At 55.6% G+C, this 19,860-nt stretch overlaps 1 protein-coding gene across 7 annotated transcripts in view; it reads left to right on the forward strand.

Moving 5' to 3' along the window:
• The window catches only part of Sh3pxd2a (SH3 and PX domains 2A), a 219,364-nt gene that overhangs the window by 141,627 nt on the left and 57,877 nt on the right, over positions 1-19,860 (forward strand). For 5 of the 7 annotated variants that reach the window (XM_078015474.1, XM_078015569.1, XM_078015641.1 and 2 more), the window contains one exon: positions 18,855-18,986. In XM_078015474.1, the coding sequence (XP_077871600.1) occupies positions 18,855-18,986 (132 nt within the window). Of the gene's footprint in view, positions 1-12,661; positions 12,707-18,854; positions 18,987-19,860 lie in introns of all 7 variants that reach the window. The other 2 variants (XM_078015409.1, XM_078015529.1) reach the window with 1 other exon arrangement.

Raw genomic sequence — 19,860 nt, forward strand, 5'->3', positions numbered from 1 at the left:
ACAGGAGAGGGCTGAGCAAGCCTCATCTCCTAACTGCCCTGAACCAGGGGCGTTTAACCACTGAGCCACATGCCCAGCCCATTAATAATAATAATGATATTATTATTATTATTTTGAGATAGAGTCTCACTAAGTTGCTTAGGGCCTCGCTGTTACCAAAATCTCTGCCCTTGTCCCCACTGCCAATGAATGGGGACAAGAACATGGTTTTAAGAAAAAGGAAAAAGTTTTATTGCTTTGCTAGCAAAGGAGAAGCACAGGAGACTCCTGTTCCAGAGGCTATGATTCTGCCCATCAGAGGCAACAGAGGGCTTTTAAAGAGGTGATTCAAAGGCTACATTCTGCGAGTTCTCTGTCGAGTTGTAATTCACTTATTTATTTAGGAGACAGTCATTCCCAAGATCTTCTGGTGCCATCCCCAAAGTCTGGATTACTGTGGTGGGTGTGTACTTAAGGACAGGTTAATCTGCCTAGGATGGGGAACAAAAGTAATCCTGTTTCTCTTGAGATTAGAGTGGAGGAGATTAGGGAAGAGCAGGGAGAGAGAAAGAGAAAGGAACATGTCCTTTTAAAAATAAGTCTCAGTGGCAGAGCAGCAAGGGGTATGTATATTCTAGGCATAAAGTGGGCCACTGTTACAACAGATAAGTTGCTGAGGCTGCCCTTGAACTTGTGATCCTGCTGCCTCACCCTCCTGAGTCACTGGGATTACAAGCGTGTGTGCCGCCACGCCTAGTTTGTCCCCATTTTATAGGCCAGAAAAGGGAGGTTAAGGAGCTTGCCCAAGGTCAGCTGGCCAGGCAGACCCAGGGTTCACATCTGGCCCTTCTGACCCACTGATGTGTGAGCCCTCCTATTCCAGGGCCCAGGGGTCCACTGGTGTCCAGGACTGGAAGTTCTTTAGACTGAGAGGGGCCTGCCTCAAGAGCGCACCTCCCCTGCCAGGTTTCTAGAAAGAACTCATTGGTCACAAGGAAATTCTTAATAGGGTAAAGAGTCTCTATACAAGGCATGACTAATAGCCCCATAATCTCTCTCTCTCTTTCTCTCTCTCTCTCTCTCTCTCTCTCTTTTTTTTTTTTTTATTGGTTTGGCTTTTAATAAAGTGGATTTGCTTAGAATAAGACCAGCCCATAGTACTGGCTACTATAAAAAGTTCCTCTATCTCAAGAAGTTAGTCCCGCCCTCCTCTTACAGATACAAATGAGAGGGGGGCTGCTACCAGCCTGGGGTACAGGCTGGGCAGAACCTGGTCCCACCAGCTGCTGAATCTAGGGCCACTGTGACTAAGAGCAAGAAGGCCTGGAGGGAAGAAATGAGGCCCATCTTGGGGAAGAAATGAGGTCCAGAAGGGCACAGGACAGAACCAGCTCTCTGTCTCCTTCTGTACCTGCCCTGCTCACCAGCCACAGAGGAGATGGATAGGGACAAGCTGCCAGCAGCAGCCTGCCTTCCCCTGGAGTAGGGGTCCTGAGGTCTTCCTTTCACTTGGGTGTTTCTTGGGCAGGTGCCATGGAGTACATCTGAGAGGGCGGGACATTGCCTGGGATTCCCCAGCTCACCCCAGGCAGGAGGACCATGATCCACAAGGAGTAGGGGAAGACTGGAGATGGTGCAGGAGATTGGAATGAACCTACAGGGTCCCCCCGTGGGAGAGACTGCCAGGATCACAGATGTGGGTCTAGACGGAGAATTTGTTTGTTTCAGTGGTGCTGGGGTTAAAGGCAAGTGCTAGGCAAGTGCTGTACCCCTGCACCAGCTCCCCAGCCTGAGTTTGAGAAGTTTGAAGAAAGGAAAAGTGTTCATCTGGCAGAGGTAAAGAGGCTGCTGGGGAAGGGGATGACAGGAGATAATTCTAGAAAGAAAGCCTTGAAGGAAGTGCAGCAAGACCTTTCAGAGCCATCTCCAGGGCTTCCTCGTCTGCCCGAGCCACCCGTCCTCAGCAAGAAAGGCCCAGGCTGCTTCATGAACATGGCCAAGATCTTCCTGGAACCCTCCCACAGCCCATCCCCAAAGTAAGCGTGTCTTGTAAAGGCCCGGGCTTCTGGCACCTCTCACCCAGGGTGGTGTTTTTAAACAGTTTTTATTTTCATGGCACTGGGTCCTCTGCCTGATGTCAACCCTGGAGTTCAAAGTCATCTAATTGGAAATGAAAGGAGGCTGATTGGTTTGGCAACTCCACGGCCAGCCCATGTGGCAGTGATGCGATGGAGAAAGTGATGCTGCTCACGTGTGCGCGCGCCACGACACCCAGCTGAGGCAGCAGCCCCTCTGCCCGACTGGCTTGGACCCAGAGCCTGGGCAGGGAAGGGCGAGGCAGGACAGGGGAGTGCTTCCCCATCCTGGAATCCAGACAGCTAGCCCGGAGCCTTGATTCCCTCTGACCTGCTTGCTTCGCTCTCTGCCCACTCCCGTACCTATCACTGCTGGGAAAATAGGAAGTTGTTCTAGAAGGGAAGGAGTGGGCAGAGGCCTGTACGGTGAAATGCAGGTCCCAGGCGCTGCCCAGGCCCACCGAATCAGCACCTTGGGGGTGACCTCTGCATTTTGTCAGGCTCCTCACAAGTCCAAAACCAAACCAGGGTTCTGTGCTGGATGTGGGCCAATCACCATGATCAGGGAAGACGGGCAGCGAGGTGGCAGGAGTGCTGGTGTCCCCAAGATGGAGTGTGACTGGACAGACAGGGCTGCTCTTGGAAAGCGCTTTCATGTCTCCTGAGTCAGGAGTGGCCTGGAGGAGCAGGAATGGGGGACCTGTGAAAGGACAGAGTTCTAAGCCTCTTCTCCCTGAAATGCCAGGCCAGCATTTGGAGAAGGGCCCTGTGAGGGTCCTTCCCATCTGGCCTCATCAGGAGGCCATGACGAGTCTCCGTCTCTGCCTTTTATTTAAAACTCACAAGGTTTTGTTCCCGTGGGGAGGAGACACCCAAATTGTGGTCCAGCAAAGAAATGCTTCCCACCACGGCCCCCAGCCAGAAGGCAACTTGTTCCTGCCTTCAGCAATCTGGTTCAGAGACATGTGACAACGGGCAACATTTCCAGTAACGGAGCCAACGGAAAAACAAGGATTTGGGGAAAATGTGCATTACTTATTGTTGTAGCACCTTTTTCTGATCTAAAGTTACTTTGTTTAGAAACAGAAATGTGGCGTGAATAACTTGATTGGCCCAGGGCCTGTCTAGAATTGGTCAGTTTTGAAATGTGAAGGCAAAAAAAAAAAAAATTCCAAAGTTTTAGGAAAACTTAGAAGTTTGCAAGGAAAAATAAAAAATGCCTTTCCCTGACTGCCTTTGCTTTGCCCTCTGGATCTTGTTTCCAAGGGTGACCCAAGCATCTGGCAGGAAGATGGATTTAGTTCACGTTGGAGCTGGAGTCTCGCACCAGGGCAGCAGTGCCGCCTGGGGACCCGGGCTTGGAAATAGAGTTGGCGCCTGTAGCACAGCTCCTGCTCGTGGGTTGGAGCCCTTCTCCACCTTTCTCCAAGACTTGGGCTGTGCTCTCTTTTCTAGGTCAGTGGCCAGTGGACACTAATGGCAGCCGGCCTTGGGGGTGAGACAGGAATGGTACCTTTGGAAGCTGATTGGATAGGAAGCAAGTTTCTGATTAAATGTTGGCATTAGACTTTCCCGTAGTTGGTGGGAGTGGTGGGCGTGTCAACAATGGTGTTAATACAGTGTCACCAGTGCCACAACAGAGCTGGAGTGGAGTGATCTGGAGTCTTTGTGCAAGACACACAGATCTGCTGGGGAAGCTCGGGGCCTCTTGCAGCTGGTTCACCAAAGGTTTTAAATCAGCCAGCGGGGCACAGGGAAGGAGCAACTGTGCAGAAGACATCTGGCCAGTCGCAGCAATAGGTGTCCTGGTGTGTCCCGGAGTACCTACTGTGTGGTGTGTTTCAGGGGTGCTGGCTCTATAGAGTTGCAGCACCTAGGCTGGAAAGAAACAGAACGTGCCCCAAGAGCCACCACCAACCTCCTTATCGTTAGGATCCTCTAAGGGTCTCCTGAGATGCTTATCCTCACCTGTGAAAGGACGGCGTGAATCCTGACTGTGATTATAGGACAGTGGCCCCACGCCCAGGCAGGTGCCTGGCATTAGGAGGTACTCTCTGGATAGCCGACTGTGGCCTCCCCTGGGGAAGGAGTATCCATCCAGAAGAACCCCCAGTGGTTGATGGTGGACCAGGATTGACAGGACAAAGAATAGCCTTTTCACATCCCCAGGGAAGACCAAGCAGACCCAGAGAAATGACCTGACCTTGCTCGGCTTATGCAATGAACCAGGAACAGGACCATCTGAGCATCTAAGCCCAGGCCTCCTCCAGGCTCCTCCCTGGAATGGAGCTTAGCATCAGCCAGAGCCCCTGCACTGAGGTGCCAAAGGGTTAACTCCGTCCTCCCCTGTCCTGCTGCTTTCTGGGCATAGCTCAGTCACGTGAGAGCCAGATGTGGGGATTTCCCAAGCAGTGGTGTGTGTGTGTGTGTGTGTGTGTGTGTGTGTGTGTGTGTGTGTGTGTGTGCGCACGCGCGCCCGCGCATGCACAGCTCTGTTTACGTGGCATCTGCGAGCTCAGGGGATTGGTCCAGACCCACACAGAGCAGGGGAGGAACAGGATAAGGAGAAGCCCAGGGCTCCCAGCAAACACTGTGGGGGGTTGCGCTGAGCCCTGCTCCCTGCAGACGTCATAGACAAGGAAGTTGTTCCTGCGCAGACTCCCATTTCCTGCAACATTCATCTTGCTACGAGACCATATTGGTTATGGATAATTTCTTTTTAATCTCTTTGAAAGGCTTTGAAGCAGATGCTGCAAGCCAGCAGCATGTCTAGGATGTTCTGCCAGGCTAGGGGTCTTCCCGTGGGCCTCTGTGCCAAGCATAAGCTAAACACAGAAGGCAAAGGCTGGACAAAGGCGAGGTCAGGGCTGCATGTACCAAGAAGGCCCTGGGCAGTGATATCCACAAGACTAAGATCAACAAGTGTCCATCCTCCCATCAGCCACTGAGGATTAATTGTGCAGCTCCTGTGTTCAGGGTGTTATAGAGATGTGGACAGGGTTAAGACCCTGAAGGAACTTTAGTTCTACCTGGAGAGATTCAACAAATTTTTATTAAGCACCTACTATGTGCCAGATAGTTGCTAGGACTCTAGTCCTAACCAGTCATTCTGCAGCCAGCTGAAATAGTCAGCGAATCGTACCAGGCAAGATGAGGGAGACGGGCGGACTTTGCAAAGTGGGTGTCCTCAACCTCTGCTCAGGGATGAGTTCTGTCCCCAACCCCCGACCCTCATCTGCATTCCTGTCCTGGTCTAGTTCATGGCAGCATCCAGCCAGGTGTCTGCTACAGCCTTGTGAGCTTTGCCCCAAAGGCAGCCCAGTTACACAGGCTCAGCCTCCAAGGCTTGGCCTTGGACTCCCAAGAGCAACCTGCCTCCCGTTGGGTCTGGGCAGTCTTCGGAAGGAAGGAATCACTTTTGTGATGGCCCTAGTAGTATCAGGCAGGTGGCTGAGGAGCCAGGCTCTCTCCCCAAGCCAACAAGACTCCTGAAATAGACAGGACTGCATGGGAAAGATGTGTGTACCCCTGTCCCCACTGTCATGCTGTATCTACAGTCAGGTGGTCCAAAACAAGGCCCCCAGGTGTGCGCGGGGCTGATGCTCATCAAATAACTGGAATTGATCCATTGATAGCTTGATCACAGAGGCTCTTCTGCAGACCCTCTGCTTTTCAGCTTGGGTGGGAATGTGTCCCAAGGGTACCACCCTAGCTCCATTGCTCCCTCCCAGCTCCCTCCCATGGAGACTGAGCTGGGAGCAGCAGGCAGGCCTGTGGAGCTGGGGCCCAGCGCTCTGGGCTTCGGCCTGCCTCTTTCTCCTGACACGCGTACTGGGCTGGGGCTTGGGCTTCTCAGGGAGCTGGTGGGTGGGGTAATGGGGGGACATCCCACTAAGTGGGGGAGGACCACCAAGGTGGACCACCCCAGGGAGGTGGGTGGCTGGGATCCTGGAACTCTGCACAGTGTTGAGTTTGTCTTTTACACACACACACACACACACACACACACACATCCTGGTGGAGCAGGGCGAGGTGAGAACCTGAGAACTGAGGGGGAGGCTGCCATCCCAGGGGCCGCCATGGGGTCATGCAGCAGCTGCGGGAGTAGAGGCTCAGACCCGCCCCCCCCACAGCGTCCCACCATCCACCCACGACGGTGCCTCCAGCCAACCACAGCACCTGTCTTCACTGGGAAGCTTCAGCTCTCCTTGGCACCTTGGCTGCTGCCCCCCCAGGGCTGCCCCCTAGGCAGCTGCAGCGCTCCCAGGGGCCGATCAGGCCTCCCGCCTTCTGGTCCAGCCTTGGCCTAGGCAGGCGCCCTTGAACTTAGTCCTCAGGGGCTGTGGGTGGCTCCGGGCCCAGCCCCTCTCCGCACCCCATTCCCCACCTGAGCAGGGAGACTGACTGTTCCCTGACTGCATAGTTGAGCGGCCAGAGGGTCGGGGCGCATTCCTGTTCCGGGTTGGGCTGCCCCACATGTACCCTGGATTCTGGGAGAGGCAGGACTCTGGGGAAGGGGCAGGCCCTGTCTTGCCAAGTGCACAGAGAGTAGGAACACGGCTGCATGGACAAAGAGAGGCACAGTCGAAATGAATGGGCCTTGGCCAGTGACTGTGGAGGATCCAGAAAACAATATCCTCCATGAGGGCCCCTGGGTCCCAGGTCCCAGCCAGCCTGCCTTGTTCCAAGGCTGACACCATCACTTCCTTGCTGTGGAGCCTTAAGAACCTTGATTTCCCCTGGGCTTCACATCCCTCACCTGCCAAATTCAGATTGTTGTAAGAATTAAAGAAAGTAATGCCCAGAAAATGTTGAACCCCGTGCATGGCATGAACGTTAAGTGAGTGGGGTATAGTCTATCCCCAGCCTTACTACTTACTTGCTGCGTGACTTAGGACAGTGTCTTCCTGTTTCTGGTTCTAAATCCTTACGTGGTCTTCCTAGCCTTAAGGTACCACTAAGAAGCCAGAAGGAGGTCTGCATTGAGGATTTGCTTTTTGTCTTGCAGAAGAAACTCAGGAGATGGGCTGGGGCTGTAGCTCAGTGGTGGAGCACTTGGCTTCGCGTGCATGAGGCACTGGGTTTGATTCTCAGCACCCCATTAAAAATAAGTAAATAAAACAAAGGCACTGTGTCCATCTACAATTAAAAAAAAATTTTTTTTTAAAGAAGAAAGAAAAGAAGAAGATACCTAGCAGAAATCTAGCCTACTAACACTCCTCTTAAGTACTCTATTTATTTAGCTCAAAAGTCTGTGCAACAGGACCCTCAGGCCTTGGGCATAACCAGCTACATAATTGGAGCTCAATGCAAAATGAAAACACAGGGCCTCTTTGTTCATAAATTATGAATGATTTCAGCCCCGTGACAGAGGAGCATTAAACAGCCCAAGGCCCTTCAGCATGAGGCCATAGGTGACAGCCCAGCACACCGCCATGAAACCAGCCACCTGCAAGGGTTGGAGTAGGAGGCAGGGCCTGGGCAGAGCTGCTGCTCTGGCAGCATGAACCCCTCCCCTCTGGTACAAGGGCATTATGTCTTCCTGCTATAAGTACTTATGGCCAGATGGCAGCTGCCGCTCATGCTGAAATAACCTTCACAGAGATTCCCCTGTGAGAAGCAGCTCACACATGCCATCTTAGTCCATTTCTGTTTCTATATCAGGATACCCGAGACTGGATAATTTATAAAGAAAAGAGGTTTATTGGGTTCTTAAGGCTGGGAAGTCTCACATCAGGCAGCCACATCTGCGGCTTCAACTTAGGATGGAAAGCAGAAGGGCAAGAGGGCATGTGCCAGAGAGAAAAGGGGCAGAACTCTGACAGTAGCTAACCCATTCCTAGGGGAAAGGCATTGTCTCATCCGGGGACTCCAGACCCCTTCCCTACACCCCACCTCCCAACAGTGTTACAATGGCGATGACGTGTAAACGTGTTTCAGACCCCACAAACCATAGCACACACCAAACAAGTGAACCACTCACTCCAGGCTTAAGTCAGGTGAGTCTGGATGGGAAGACATGTTCGCACAGTGGTTTGTTTTCTGGCTTGGCAACTACGATTGGGTAGTAAGGCCAGCCGCCGCCAGGCCCTCCATAGTGGATGGCCTGAAAGCAGTGGCCAGATTCCGGGTGGCCTAGTTACAAAGAAAAAGAAGCAGGTGTGGTCTACAGGAAACAAGAATTCCAGCCTTGTGCAGGGTCAGGTACCACAGTGAGGAAAGGACCAGGGTCCAGCAGTTTTTGGGAGGCCAGTTCAAGGTGGTGGGTAAGAACAACAGAATTCCCAGGAGTGGGGCGGTCCTGCAGGGTCTCTGCTGTCCCTCCCCTCCAGGACCTCAGGGCAGGGGCTGTGGAAGCTGATAAGGGGTGGCCCTGCCTGGTCCCCCGAGCCTTCAGTTGGCTTTCTTTCTCCACGGGGTTTGAGCCTTGGGCCTTGGCAGTGCTCGGCCCTGTCTCTCCCACCTGGGCTCCCGGCCCACTCTGGATTTATTAGTTTGGTGGTGGAACTTGCCTTGCACCAGGGAGGCATTCCCAGAAACGTGGCTGAGGACTAGATTTGGGTAGGTTGCACTCAGTTCCCGGTGCTCTGGAGTTGCACGAGGTTAAAGGAAGACTTAATAGGCAAATGGAGGGTTCCCCCAGACTGGCCAGGCGGGGTCGTCCTGGGAGCCCCCATAAAGTCAGGCCCCTGTCGTGCAGTCCTTGGCTTCGTCATCACCTGGACCTGGCAAGAACCGGGGTCAGCATCGAAGCACCCTCAGGTCCCTGAATTTGGCTGTGACCTGCACACACCTGGGCTTCCCTGGGCCTGCAGTGTGGCTGGCCTCGCCAGCCAGGAGGAACACTGTGGCTGGAGCCTAAGGTCACTTCAGGCTTCTTTTCCCCCAGTACTGGCCACTGAGCCCAGGGATGCTCTACCACTGAGCCACATGCCTGGCCCTTCTTATTTTTTACTTTGAGACAGGGTCTTGCTAAATTGCCCAGGCTGGCCTCTAACTGGGGATCCTCCTTCCTCAGCCTCCTGAGTAACTGGGACTACAGGCCTGCACCACCACCCCTGCCTTCATTCCAGTCTTAAAGTATCCATGTGAAGGAAGCAGAGTAGGTCATTTCAAGCCCACGTTATGGAAGGAAAAGAAGCTCAGAGACTTGCTAAATGCCCCCCCCCCAAGTTAGTGAGCAACAGCAGCAGGGTGAGCTGAGCACAAGAACTAGGCTTCTCTGAGTCTTGTTCCCAATTTCTGCTAGTGCCGGAGAGATCCCTTTCGAACTTGAGTTTCCTTCCCTTGAGACCACGTTTGAGCGTTTTTTCTCTGGAAAGGTGATCTCTTTCTTTGAAAAGATTATTTTCAGCTATGGTGCACTCGTGTTGTGGAGACTACCAGGTTTCTGCTGGAAAGTCTACAACATCAGACAACTACCTTAGAGATCAGTACGCCCACGTGCTTAATTTTACAGTTTGAGCATTGAGGCTCAGAGGAGTCAAGCCACTTGCCCAAAATAACACAGCTGGTTATGGGCAAGACCTCCTCATGCAGATTCCCAGTCCAGTGCCCCTTGCTTCGCAGCAGGCCCGTGACCCTGTTCCGTAGGGCCTTTAGTTCTGTGTCACCAGGAGAGGGAGGTGGAGGCAGGGGGGAGGACAGAAAGCAGTTGGTTTGTGTCGGTCACAGCTGCTCCTTCGGCTGCACCCTCTGGCGCCCCTCACCCCACCTCGCTGTCTCTCCATCTGCATTTCCCCAGCCCTGCGCCAGCAGCCTCCTCTGCCTCCTGGCCAGACAGCCAGGGTTGGCGAGCCAGGGCTGTCCTCTGTTCATCGTAAGGAGCGGAAGGGCCCCTTCCCACCCGGGGAGAGGGCTTGCTCGGGTGGCCTGGGGGGAAGGGACTGCGGCGGGCGCTGGGTGGGAGCAGTGGCGTTGGAGTGATTCTGCACCTCCAGGGGACTGGGGAAGAGGTCATCTTTCTTTTCTTTGAGAAGGACAGGCTGGTTTCTGGTCTGCTTCCCATTTTCTCTTGGGGGCAGGGAAGGCCAGGGGACAGGCTTGAGCTCGGGTGGGCTGCCCTTCATCCAGGCCCAGCCCCCCGAGTGGCTCTGTAAGTGACGCCTGGGAGCAGCCTGCTCCTGGTTTCCCATCCTGTCCACGGCTGCACGTGCCCTGCCACAGGAGGGTCTCCACGGAGGCCCCTTGTCGACCCCCGTTCTAGTGGACAGGCCCTCCTGGGTTCTCCGGGCTGGGGAAGACGCCTGGGTCCCCTGAAAGAGGTCGGCCTTTCCCAGAGCATTTCCTCACCAGGAACCCCAAAAGGGAGGAGTGGAGCACAGCCGCCATCAGAGGTGGAGGGGGTTGTGGGTGACCTCTCAGCAGGGACAGGCGGGGCTGGGCTGGGCCTGGCACTAGCCTCCCCGGGGGCGTGGCTGGGCACTGCTGGTTGGGCAGCCCACGGAGCCACATCTCTGGGTTGGGCAGTGGGAAGTTGGAGGCTTAGCAAGATGTGGGCACCCAGCGGGAGCTCGGGCCTGCTCGGCCACACCGCGTAGCCCTGGGGGGGCTCCGGCGCATTGTCCGTGTCCAGGCCACGCCAGGGCTGGAAGTCCTGCTGCCAAGGCGCCTGCTGACTACTAGGCCTAGGGACAGGCTCTGGCTGCAGATCGAACCCTGTTCATCCCTTGACCCCGATTCGGCTGACCTGGTGTCTGAGAGTGACTGCGGGGAAATATTTGGGCTCAGGTGCCAGTGTGTTCTTGGTATGTACAGTAGCGAATGCCATCGAGTTTCCATCCTGGCAACCCTGGGAGCATGATTTTCCTTCGGCACTCGGAGGGAACTGAACCCAGGGAATCCGGTGTGTGCGAACACACTCGAGATAGATATGGCCAATGGCCGCTCACCCTTCTGAGCCGCACCATGCAGGGCACTGTGATGTATTACCTCATTTAATCCTCACAGCAACTGGAGGTAAGTACGTCACTTCATCCTGAGTTGAACAAGATCAGGAACAGGATCAGAGAGGTTAAGTAACTTCCTCAAAGGGACAGAGCTTGGATTTGAGCCCAGGCAGACTCCATAGGCCTCCCTAAACCTCTCCACAGAGCCCCCAATTGGAAGTCTGTGGGCTTCCAATGCAATCTGGAAGGGCCATCTTCCCATTTCTCTGTGGAAAGTCAGCCTGCAATTGGAAGGTGGCTTGCTCAGCAAGGGAGAGGGTGAGGTGCTTTAAATGGTAAGTGGCATCCAGCTCTGATCACCTGAGGTCTGTGTCCCTAAAGAGATGGACACTACTAGCTTGCAGCTTTGGGCAAGTAACTTAACCTCTCTGGTTTGGTTTCTTCATCTGCAAAAGGGAGGGAATAATAGTATCTACCACTGTAAACTGTTGTGAAAAATAAATATGTTACTCTATGGAAAGTATTGGTACAAAGCTTGGCAGACAGTAAGTGCTATATAAATGTATGCTGCTGTTTATTGTTACTATCTGTGAAGGGATCAGGCAGCTTTCCTGGACAGCCTGGTGGACAGTGCAAGGGTTTGCTCTCAGACTTACATCTCCATGTTTTCCTATAATTATCCCCACAGCAGCCAGCTCTCTGCTCCTTGGAGGTGATGAACAGCCCAGCAGAGAAAGTATTCGACTTGGGGTGCCGCCAGGCCTGGTTCCATTTCTGGCTCCTGGAAACTTGGGCCAGTTACTTCCCCTGTCTGAATGGCTCCTGTCTGCAAGATGGGTCCACAGATGCGTGCCCACCTCTTGGGGTTGTGTGGGAAGTAAATGAGTCTGTACTGGCAGCCAGCACCCGGGCTGCATGTGTTATAGCTCTGATGTTCTAAAAATGTTCACACCCGTGATTAGGCCAAGAGCTTTCTGCCTCAGGACGTTAGTGGCACCACATCTCATAATCAGATGTTCTTCTATGGTGCTTTGATTTTTTTGCTCCTCCTCCACAGGATAACTTAACCCCATTTTACAGGTGAGAAACTGAGGCCCAGATGGAACACCATTGTCTGAGCGTGGAACAGAGCGGTCATGTCCTGGTCACTAGAGGTCCCTCTTGCCTAGAGCCAGGAGTGAGGCTCTATCAGGGAGACTTCCTTCCACTCTCACTGGGTGGGACTGTGGCAAGAGCTGAGCAAGGGTACCTAGTAGATTGGCACCCCCAAACCTGGAGCCTGGCCTTGAGTGCCTCAGCCCTTACATTTGAGCTTCTGGGTCCAGGCTGCTCAGCCTGTTAGCTCACCAGAATCCCGGGAGCTCTGTGGGGCCAGCCACCCACATGGCCACAGAGAAGAGAGGGGTGCCTGCTGCAGGGCCCTGGAACCAGAGGGTCCCACTGCAGGGAGGCTTTGCGTAGGATTCTCTGCGCTCCAGAGGATTCCTGCGTTTCGACAGACACCTCATTATCCCGGTCCCAGCCTCTGTAATCACACAGGCCCACGCCCAGCAGCCATCCCAGGGCCAGGAAATCACTCCCCTCCCCTCCCCCGCCTTCCGCCCACGGCTGCTGATCCAGCGGCGCCTGCAGCACTCGGGTGGACCTCCTGCCTGCCTAACGGTTCTCTCTCCTCTGGTTCTCCTCTCCTGCTGCTTGCTCTCTCGGGGGACTCTGAAGTGTGGCTGTCCAGCTGGGCTGAGTCTCCCAAGAAGGACGTGACAGGTACTGCCCGGTGTGCATGTGCCTGCGTGCATGCGAACATGTGGGTCCCAGCGCGCATGCTCCGGAGCCGGTGCCCGCGGGCTCCTTTCCGCTTGTTTCCCTGTGACTTGCGGCGGCCCTTTGTCGGCATGCAGGGCATCTGGCACTCTCCGTGCCCTCGGCCTGCCAGGCTACCCCTTTTTCATTCTCAGATCCAGCCTTGAAGCCCTTTGTGGGGTGCTGACCACGCAGACAGCTGTGAGCAGATGTGCTCTGGCCACAGGGTGTGTGGGTTTGAAGCCCGGCTCTGCCACGTCCTGGCTGAGCCGCCTGGAGCGGCTTGCGCAACCCCTCTAGGGGGGTGTAATGCTACCTTGGGGATCCTGACACACAGAAAGCGCTCGGGCGGTGGTGTGGTGGTGGGCTACCATTCTCTTTGGCATTATCTCATTGGCTGTCCCTGTGAGTGTGGGGCAGGCCAGGCAAAGGTGACTGGTCTCACTTCAGGTGGTTAAACCAAGGCAGGGAGCTGAGGTCCTTGTGCCAAGCCTGGTTTCCAGAGATCTCAGTGGGGAACTGGTGATTTGGGGTGGGGGTGGAGCTGTCTTGTGACTGTGACCGAGGATGGGTCACAGCTCCCAGGACCCAGCAATACAGATATTGAAGCTGCCGCTAGCCTGGGGGTTTTCAAGGCTTTGGCCTGCCAGGCCGGCCCACATGGCCCTCAGGGACAGGGGCCTTGGCCTGTGTCTGGGCAGAACTGGGCCATGGGTCAGGGACTTGACTTTAGCCTTTGGTCTTGCTAGACAATGTCAAGAAAAAAACAAAACAAAACCCTGAACATCGGGATTTTCAGTGCCTGGTCAGAGATGATCAAGGGAAGGATGGGATTTCCAGAATGGTCTTCCATGGGGCCCCTTCATTTCTAAGAGCAGAGATGCAGGCTGGGGGCTTGGAGGAAAAGCAGAAGGGTCGAGGGTCAGAGGGGGCTGGGCTGGCTCCAGGGCTTAAAGCCCAGGCCCCAGCCCTCCCTACCACAGCTGTTGGCAGGGAATGGGAGGCCGACGTCCTGGGAGAGGGGCCAGGAGAAGAGGAGGCAGTGGTGGGGGAGGGCCTGCTTCCCTTGCAATCATCCTTCTGGTGTTCCCTGTGACGAGGGGCTGGGGCCTGAGCTCATCACTGGGCGCCTGTCCCTTTTTCCCCTCTGCATGAGCCAGTGAGCCACTTGGCCCACAGTGATACATTTTATTCACCAAACGTATAGCTGAGAGACCAGCAGCCCCAATGCAGCCTGGGAGGGGCTTGTGAGGGGCTGGAGGGGCCTTGGTGGCATGCCCAGGATTGGGGGAGTGACAGGGATCCTGGGGCAGAGGCCACCACATAACCTGTCTTCTCAGGAGGAGCCCCGCTGCTTGGAGCCAAAGACCCAGGAGAGGCAGTTTGGCTGAGGGGAGTCCAGTGTTGGGGTCTCAGGCAAGTCACCAGGTTTCTCTGGGCTTTGGTGTCTCAAAAGTCTTGAGAAGTTGTTGGAGAAGTCTTGAGACAGGAAACTCAGAGGTGACTGGTTGGTGCTAAAGATGCTAATAGATAAGGGTCTGGGGGCTACTTAGTCTGGCATCCACCCCGGAGTGGGCCCAGGGAGCTCTGGTCTGGCTCTTTCCCGCTGGCAAGTGCTGGCTGCCTGCCTGGAGGTGGGTACGGGAGAGGCATGTTGCAGAGACACAGCCCTACAGTTTACATCGGACTTTAACCCCTGTAACTTCACTCCATGCTCAGCACAGCTATGAGGTTCTGCTTTTTTTTCTGTGTGCAGTTGAGGAAGCTACATCTCAGAGAGGTTAAGTGTCCTCCCCAGGATAGAGCAAGTAAAGGTAAAGCAGAACTGGACCTGACCCTCAGATCCTAAGCTTTTGCATGGATGAATCTCATAATGATTTTTGTCCCATCCTATGGCACCTGTCCTGGGGTGTCACCACTTATCATGGAGACTGTGGAATGAAGCACACAGTCTGGTTGGGCATCCATGCCCAATAAAAAAGTCCAGGAGAGAACAGGAGGGGGCACCATGGCTAGGGTGATGGGGGAGCCTTCTGCAGGGGCAGAAATGTTAGGGGAGAATTGGGTTTGGCAAAGAGAAGGGAAGGCATTCCAGGCAGGGGCAGGGACTGCAGCAAAGGCTAAGAAAGTCAGATCTTGCATAAAATTTTGTCATTGGCACGCAGTAGGTGCTCAATGCATGTGTTTTGAATCATGAATATTTCATGAAAGCGTGCAGGGCGTCAAGGAACTTGAGCTTAGATTGCAAGAAAGATCGGGCTTGAATTCAGCCTTTATTCTGTAGGTAACAGGGAGCCACTGAAGATGCCGGAGCACGTTTAGAAGTTTTAAGTTGGCAGACAGGATTGACCAGGAGCCAGGGTTCCATCCAGGTGGGTGTTGGAGAAACACAGGTGTGAGGCAAGGGAAGGGCAGGGATTCCAGGGACCCCCGGAGCCCCAGCAGATCCAGCACAAGGTCTGCCTCTGAATGAGGCTCTGCGAAGTCCCCTTCCAACCTGGGGGAGGCTCTGCTCTCTACCAGGGGTCCAGCCCTCCTCCTTGCTTCTGCCAAACCCTTTTCATCTGAACACCAGAGGCTCCCTCCTCTGCCCCTCCCCTCCCTTCTCTCGGGCAGACTCCTCCAGCCCCCAATTTTCCAAGCTTTGGCTGGGAGGGGATCCAGAGCCGCCTCTGGGATGACATCACTGCCCACCAGCTGCCTGGCCCACCGGCCGCAGTTTCTCATCTGGATACCTGGTCCTGGCACCTCCCAGCACACCCGCCACCCTGGCCCCAGGGCAGTGCGGCATAGTGACGCCCTAAGAGGCAGTGCCTGTGTTGGGGGAGGGGTGGGCAGCAGGAAGGACAAGTTGTCTTTCTGTGTGTCTGTCCCACAACCTAAGGAGTGGCCTCCAGGAAAAGCTACAGCCCGTCTGAGTTCTGTAGCGCTGGCCCTGCATTCTCTTCACCTCCCTACCTGTGTCCCAGAGTGTGGGCCTTCAGAAGACTCCAGACCAATTTTCCAGAGGCTGGGAGGAGGGGCCAGGGAGTAGATTTTCCTCCACTTTGGAAATCTTGCCTCAAATTTTTCTTGGCGTGGATCAAAACGAGCTGATGGGATCCACTTTGCCAGCACCTCCTCTTTGCTCCAGCATTCTCTGGCCACAAATCGGGAGCTCCTCTTTGCCTCAGTTTCCCCAGCTCCCACTCTTCTCTTCCAGTTCCATTGTCTAGTTTTCCCCTGTTCAGCATGTAAGGCCGGGATCGGCTCAACAACACCAGATCCCTCTGTCCTGTGTCTTGCCAGATCATTCACTTCACACAGAGTATCCACCACCTAATGGGTCCTGGGGTCTGCCAATAGAGGCAGCAAGAGGCAGCAAGAATCTCACACTACAGTCTTTCTTAGACACCACCTGTATGCCAGGGTGTCTGGGGATAGAGTGAGAAGGGACTCTTCCCTGAAGACCAGGTACCTGGCACCCCATTGGCCATATAAGGTGCCGAAGAAGTAAAGATCATATATGAAGGTCAGCTGGACTTGGGTGCAGCTGTGGGACTTTAGGAAAATCACTTCCCTTCCTGAGACTCAGTTTGCCCATATGTAAAGTGGGGCTACAGCAGGGCTTACTGCATAAGGCTGTCACGGAGATTAAATGAGACAGAACAGGACTGCAGTGGGGCACTTTACGGAGGACTGGACCTTGAGGAAGCCTCAACTGAGGTCTGCTGTTACTGGTAGAATTGGGGCGCCCCCAGGACTTGGAAGCTGATGTCCCTTGGGGACACACTGGGGGACATCTGTTTGCCTAGTGCTGCTGCTGTCCTGCTGGCAGGGCAGGCACAGAAGCTGGCAGCATCTGAGTGCAGGGGCGGAGCCAGCCTGCTGCCCAGCTGTTGGTTGCATTTTTGCCTGAAATACAATCCGCCTGTGGAGGGGCTGCCTGGGGCTGCATGTACACACTCATGTGGCACACCTCAGCAGGGGCGGGGTCCCTTCTGGGTCTCCAAAGAGTCCTGCTGGGGCCGCAGGGCCCACACTATGTGTTAGAAAGCCGCCAGGGCAGTGGGTTTCTATCTCCCCCCAGGAGGGCCTCCCTTGGGGTTTCCCAGAGTAATGTGGCCAGTGCCCCCTGCCTAGGCTGCCCAACAAAGATCTAAGCAGTGCTTCTCATTCCTGGCTGCACCCCCAGAACATGGGGCATTATGGGGTGTCTACAAAATACTTGTTCCTGGGTTCTGACCACCTGAACCTGGACCTCTGAAGCTGGTGTTTTTAAACAGCTCCTCAGGTGATTCAGTGCCACCAAGTTGGGGACCACTGTAGTCAAAGAGTGACATGTGTGGAAACAGACATCAGGTGGTTCTGTAATGGAAAGAGAGATGGACTTGATCCTAAAGACACTGGGGAATCCTGGTTCTCTCCATACCAGCAGTGGGAACTGGGGGAGTCTCTTGCTTTCTCTGAGCCGCTGATTAGTTTGTAAAGTGGGGAAAGGGGGCTGTTGTGAGGTGCTGGCACATAAGTCAGGCTCAGGAGTGTAGGGCCTGTGGCCGTGGGTTGAGGCACCGAGGGGCTGAGAGGAGAACCTCAGCTATTTCTGCAGCCAGGCCAGTTCTGCGGCACCCCAGCCTCCAGGGAGATTGGCAGGCATGCCACGTTTCCCAGGCTGGCCTCAAACCCCTGGGCTCTTGTGATCCCCCTGCCTCAGCCTCCCAGGTTCTGGGGTTACAGGGCACTACCCCAACTGACTGGCAGGCGTACAGTTTAAGAAGTGTACTTAGGAATTTTATTTGGGCTGGGAGAGGGCTGGGAAGGTTTTCCCGAAGGAGGGCTCTAGCCAGTCTTTGGCTTGTGGGTTTTTTTCACTCCTGTCAGGGCACGTGACATCCTGGGTGTTGGAGAGTGTAATAGTTGAAATGCAAAGAGGTTTACACAGGATGTCACATCTGCACAGCCAGGGAGCTGAGATGGGCACTCAGGCTGCCCACCTTCCAGTGGGGTGCTTGATGAATGTCCCACTGGTGCAGTGGCCAAGGAGGACAGAGAATTTGCTCTTGGGAGCCTGGGCCCCACCTGCCCTCCCTGTGCTACGTCCCCTCAGGCTCCTGAAACTGCTGGTGAGGGTGGCAGGAGGGTGGTAGAGGATGAGCACCCTCAAGCCCCGCACTTCAGGGCACAGGGAGACTGAGTCCACCCCTGTGTGAGGAGAGGACGGCAGCCAGGTCCACTGAGGTCCTTCTGGACGTGGGCAGGGCAAGCTGCCTGGGGCTGGCCGTCTGTGCCCGTCCCTTGGCGAGCCAGAGGGGCAGGAATGGAGGCGAACTTGAGGAAAAGTTGGCGGGGGGTGGGCTGGGCTCTCCAGCGCTGGCGCTGGGACTTTCTTCTTGGGTTTCAAGTAAACAGTCTGAGCCCTCCTCCTCCCCTGCCTCCACCCCCAGCTCCTCATTCGATGGGTCTCATGTGTTTCTATTTAAGGGTTGCAAGTAAACCCCACTGATTGGCGGCCTCAAACCCTCTGGACTCCTCGCTGGGCCTGGGCTGCAGAGAAGTCTCTCCCGCTCTCTCCCTCTCCCGCCCGAGGGGAGCCGGGCTGCCTTTTCTCTCTGGGTTTACAGGGCTGGGGGCAGAGGCAGGGCCTCCTCCTCCCTCTCCTCTTTCTCCCTCCTGCGCTCTGGCCTCAGCCCTCATGGGCCGCCCACCCGCCCCCTGGGGCCCTCCACACACCCCTGCTGGCCCCAGCGTCTGGACAGACCACTTGGGCCCCAGGCCGCTCCCTCAGCTCCCCAATGCTGGGCTGTGACTTAACTCTTCTCAGCAGAAGCCCTTTTCCTCCACATCCTTGGCCTCCATCTCTGTCTGCCTCTGTCTCTGTCCTCCCCCTCTTCCTCCCCCTGTCCCCTGGCTCCCCATGTCCCCCGGTCCCCGCAGGGTAGCGGGCCGGTGTGGAGCCTTGCTATATGGCCTGTCCTTGGGGCCCGGAGAGCTGCTGCGAGCCCTGGCTGCGGGCAGCCCCTCGGAGCAGCACTGGCGACCGAGCAGCCTCCCCCGAGGCTGATGGACAGGGGGCGCCCCGGCCGCGGGGCCATGGCCGGCCGCTGGCTCACCGCGTGCTTTCTGCCCTCGCCAGGTGCCGACACCAACGCCGAGCCCATGATCCTGGAACAGTACGTGGTGGTGTCCAACTATAAGAAGCAAGAGAACTCAGAGCTGAGCCTCCAGGCCGGGGAGGTGGTGGATGTCATCGAGAAGAACGAGAGCGGTGAGTGCCCGGCCATCCGGCTGTCCACTCAGGGCCCGGCCTGGCTCCCGGGCCTGGCTGGGTTTTGTTCCCCTCCTCCTCCCCCACCTCTGCAGCTATACGTTATTTCCATCTGGCAGGGAGAGGCCAAGGAGTCTGAAGTTCCCCCTGTTGGTTTGGGCTACAGGCCAGCAGCTTGCCTGGTGGTGGAAGAATGTCTCCCTGGCTCGGGGGTAATTAGCCGGCTTGTGTGAATGCAAGGCCAGGGTGGCAGCCGTGAGCATAACTGTTCAGCCCCTGCCCATGGACCCCATGCCATCTGAGGCCCCTGGGGAAGGTGGCTTCAGGCTCAGCAGTGTCCAGCCATGGCTTTCCCTGTTGGGGCCATATTCTAAGCCGGGGTCCTGGAAGGAGCAGGAGAACTCAGCCAGCTGGTTGGGAAAGCAGGCCTTGACTTCACTGTGGGGTCCAGAGTCCCTAAGGAAGGCCCGGGCCTGTGGGAGTTGGCTGGAGTCTGGTTGGTGAACTGACTGCCCGCTGTGGAGCTAGAGGCTGGGGACCTGGGAAGAGAGCCTTGAGGGCGGCAGCCAGGTCCTACAGCACTGTGTCTTTGGAAGCTGACGTAGGGGCCGTATCTGGGCAGTCTGGGGACTGCTGGTTCCAAGGTTCTTGTAGAGTGGACCAAAGTCCCTTGGTGTCTTTGGTAGCGGGTGGAAAAAGGAGATCCTGAGTGTGTCAGTTTCGAGTTGTGGGCCCGTGGGCCCCTGCAGGGACCGGGATGGGCCTTAGACCCAATGCTTCTACTGGCAGAGCCCCACAGCCTGCTGGGGGGCATTGGGCTGGTTGCTGGGCATCTTGTTTCAGTTTCATTTTGCACCGGGGAGGCCCCTGTGTG

Source organism: Ictidomys tridecemlineatus, chromosome 1 (assembly GCF_052094955.1).
Source record: "Ictidomys tridecemlineatus isolate mIctTri1 chromosome 1, mIctTri1.hap1, whole genome shotgun sequence".
Taxonomy (NCBI): domain Eukaryota; kingdom Metazoa; phylum Chordata; class Mammalia; order Rodentia; family Sciuridae; genus Ictidomys; species Ictidomys tridecemlineatus.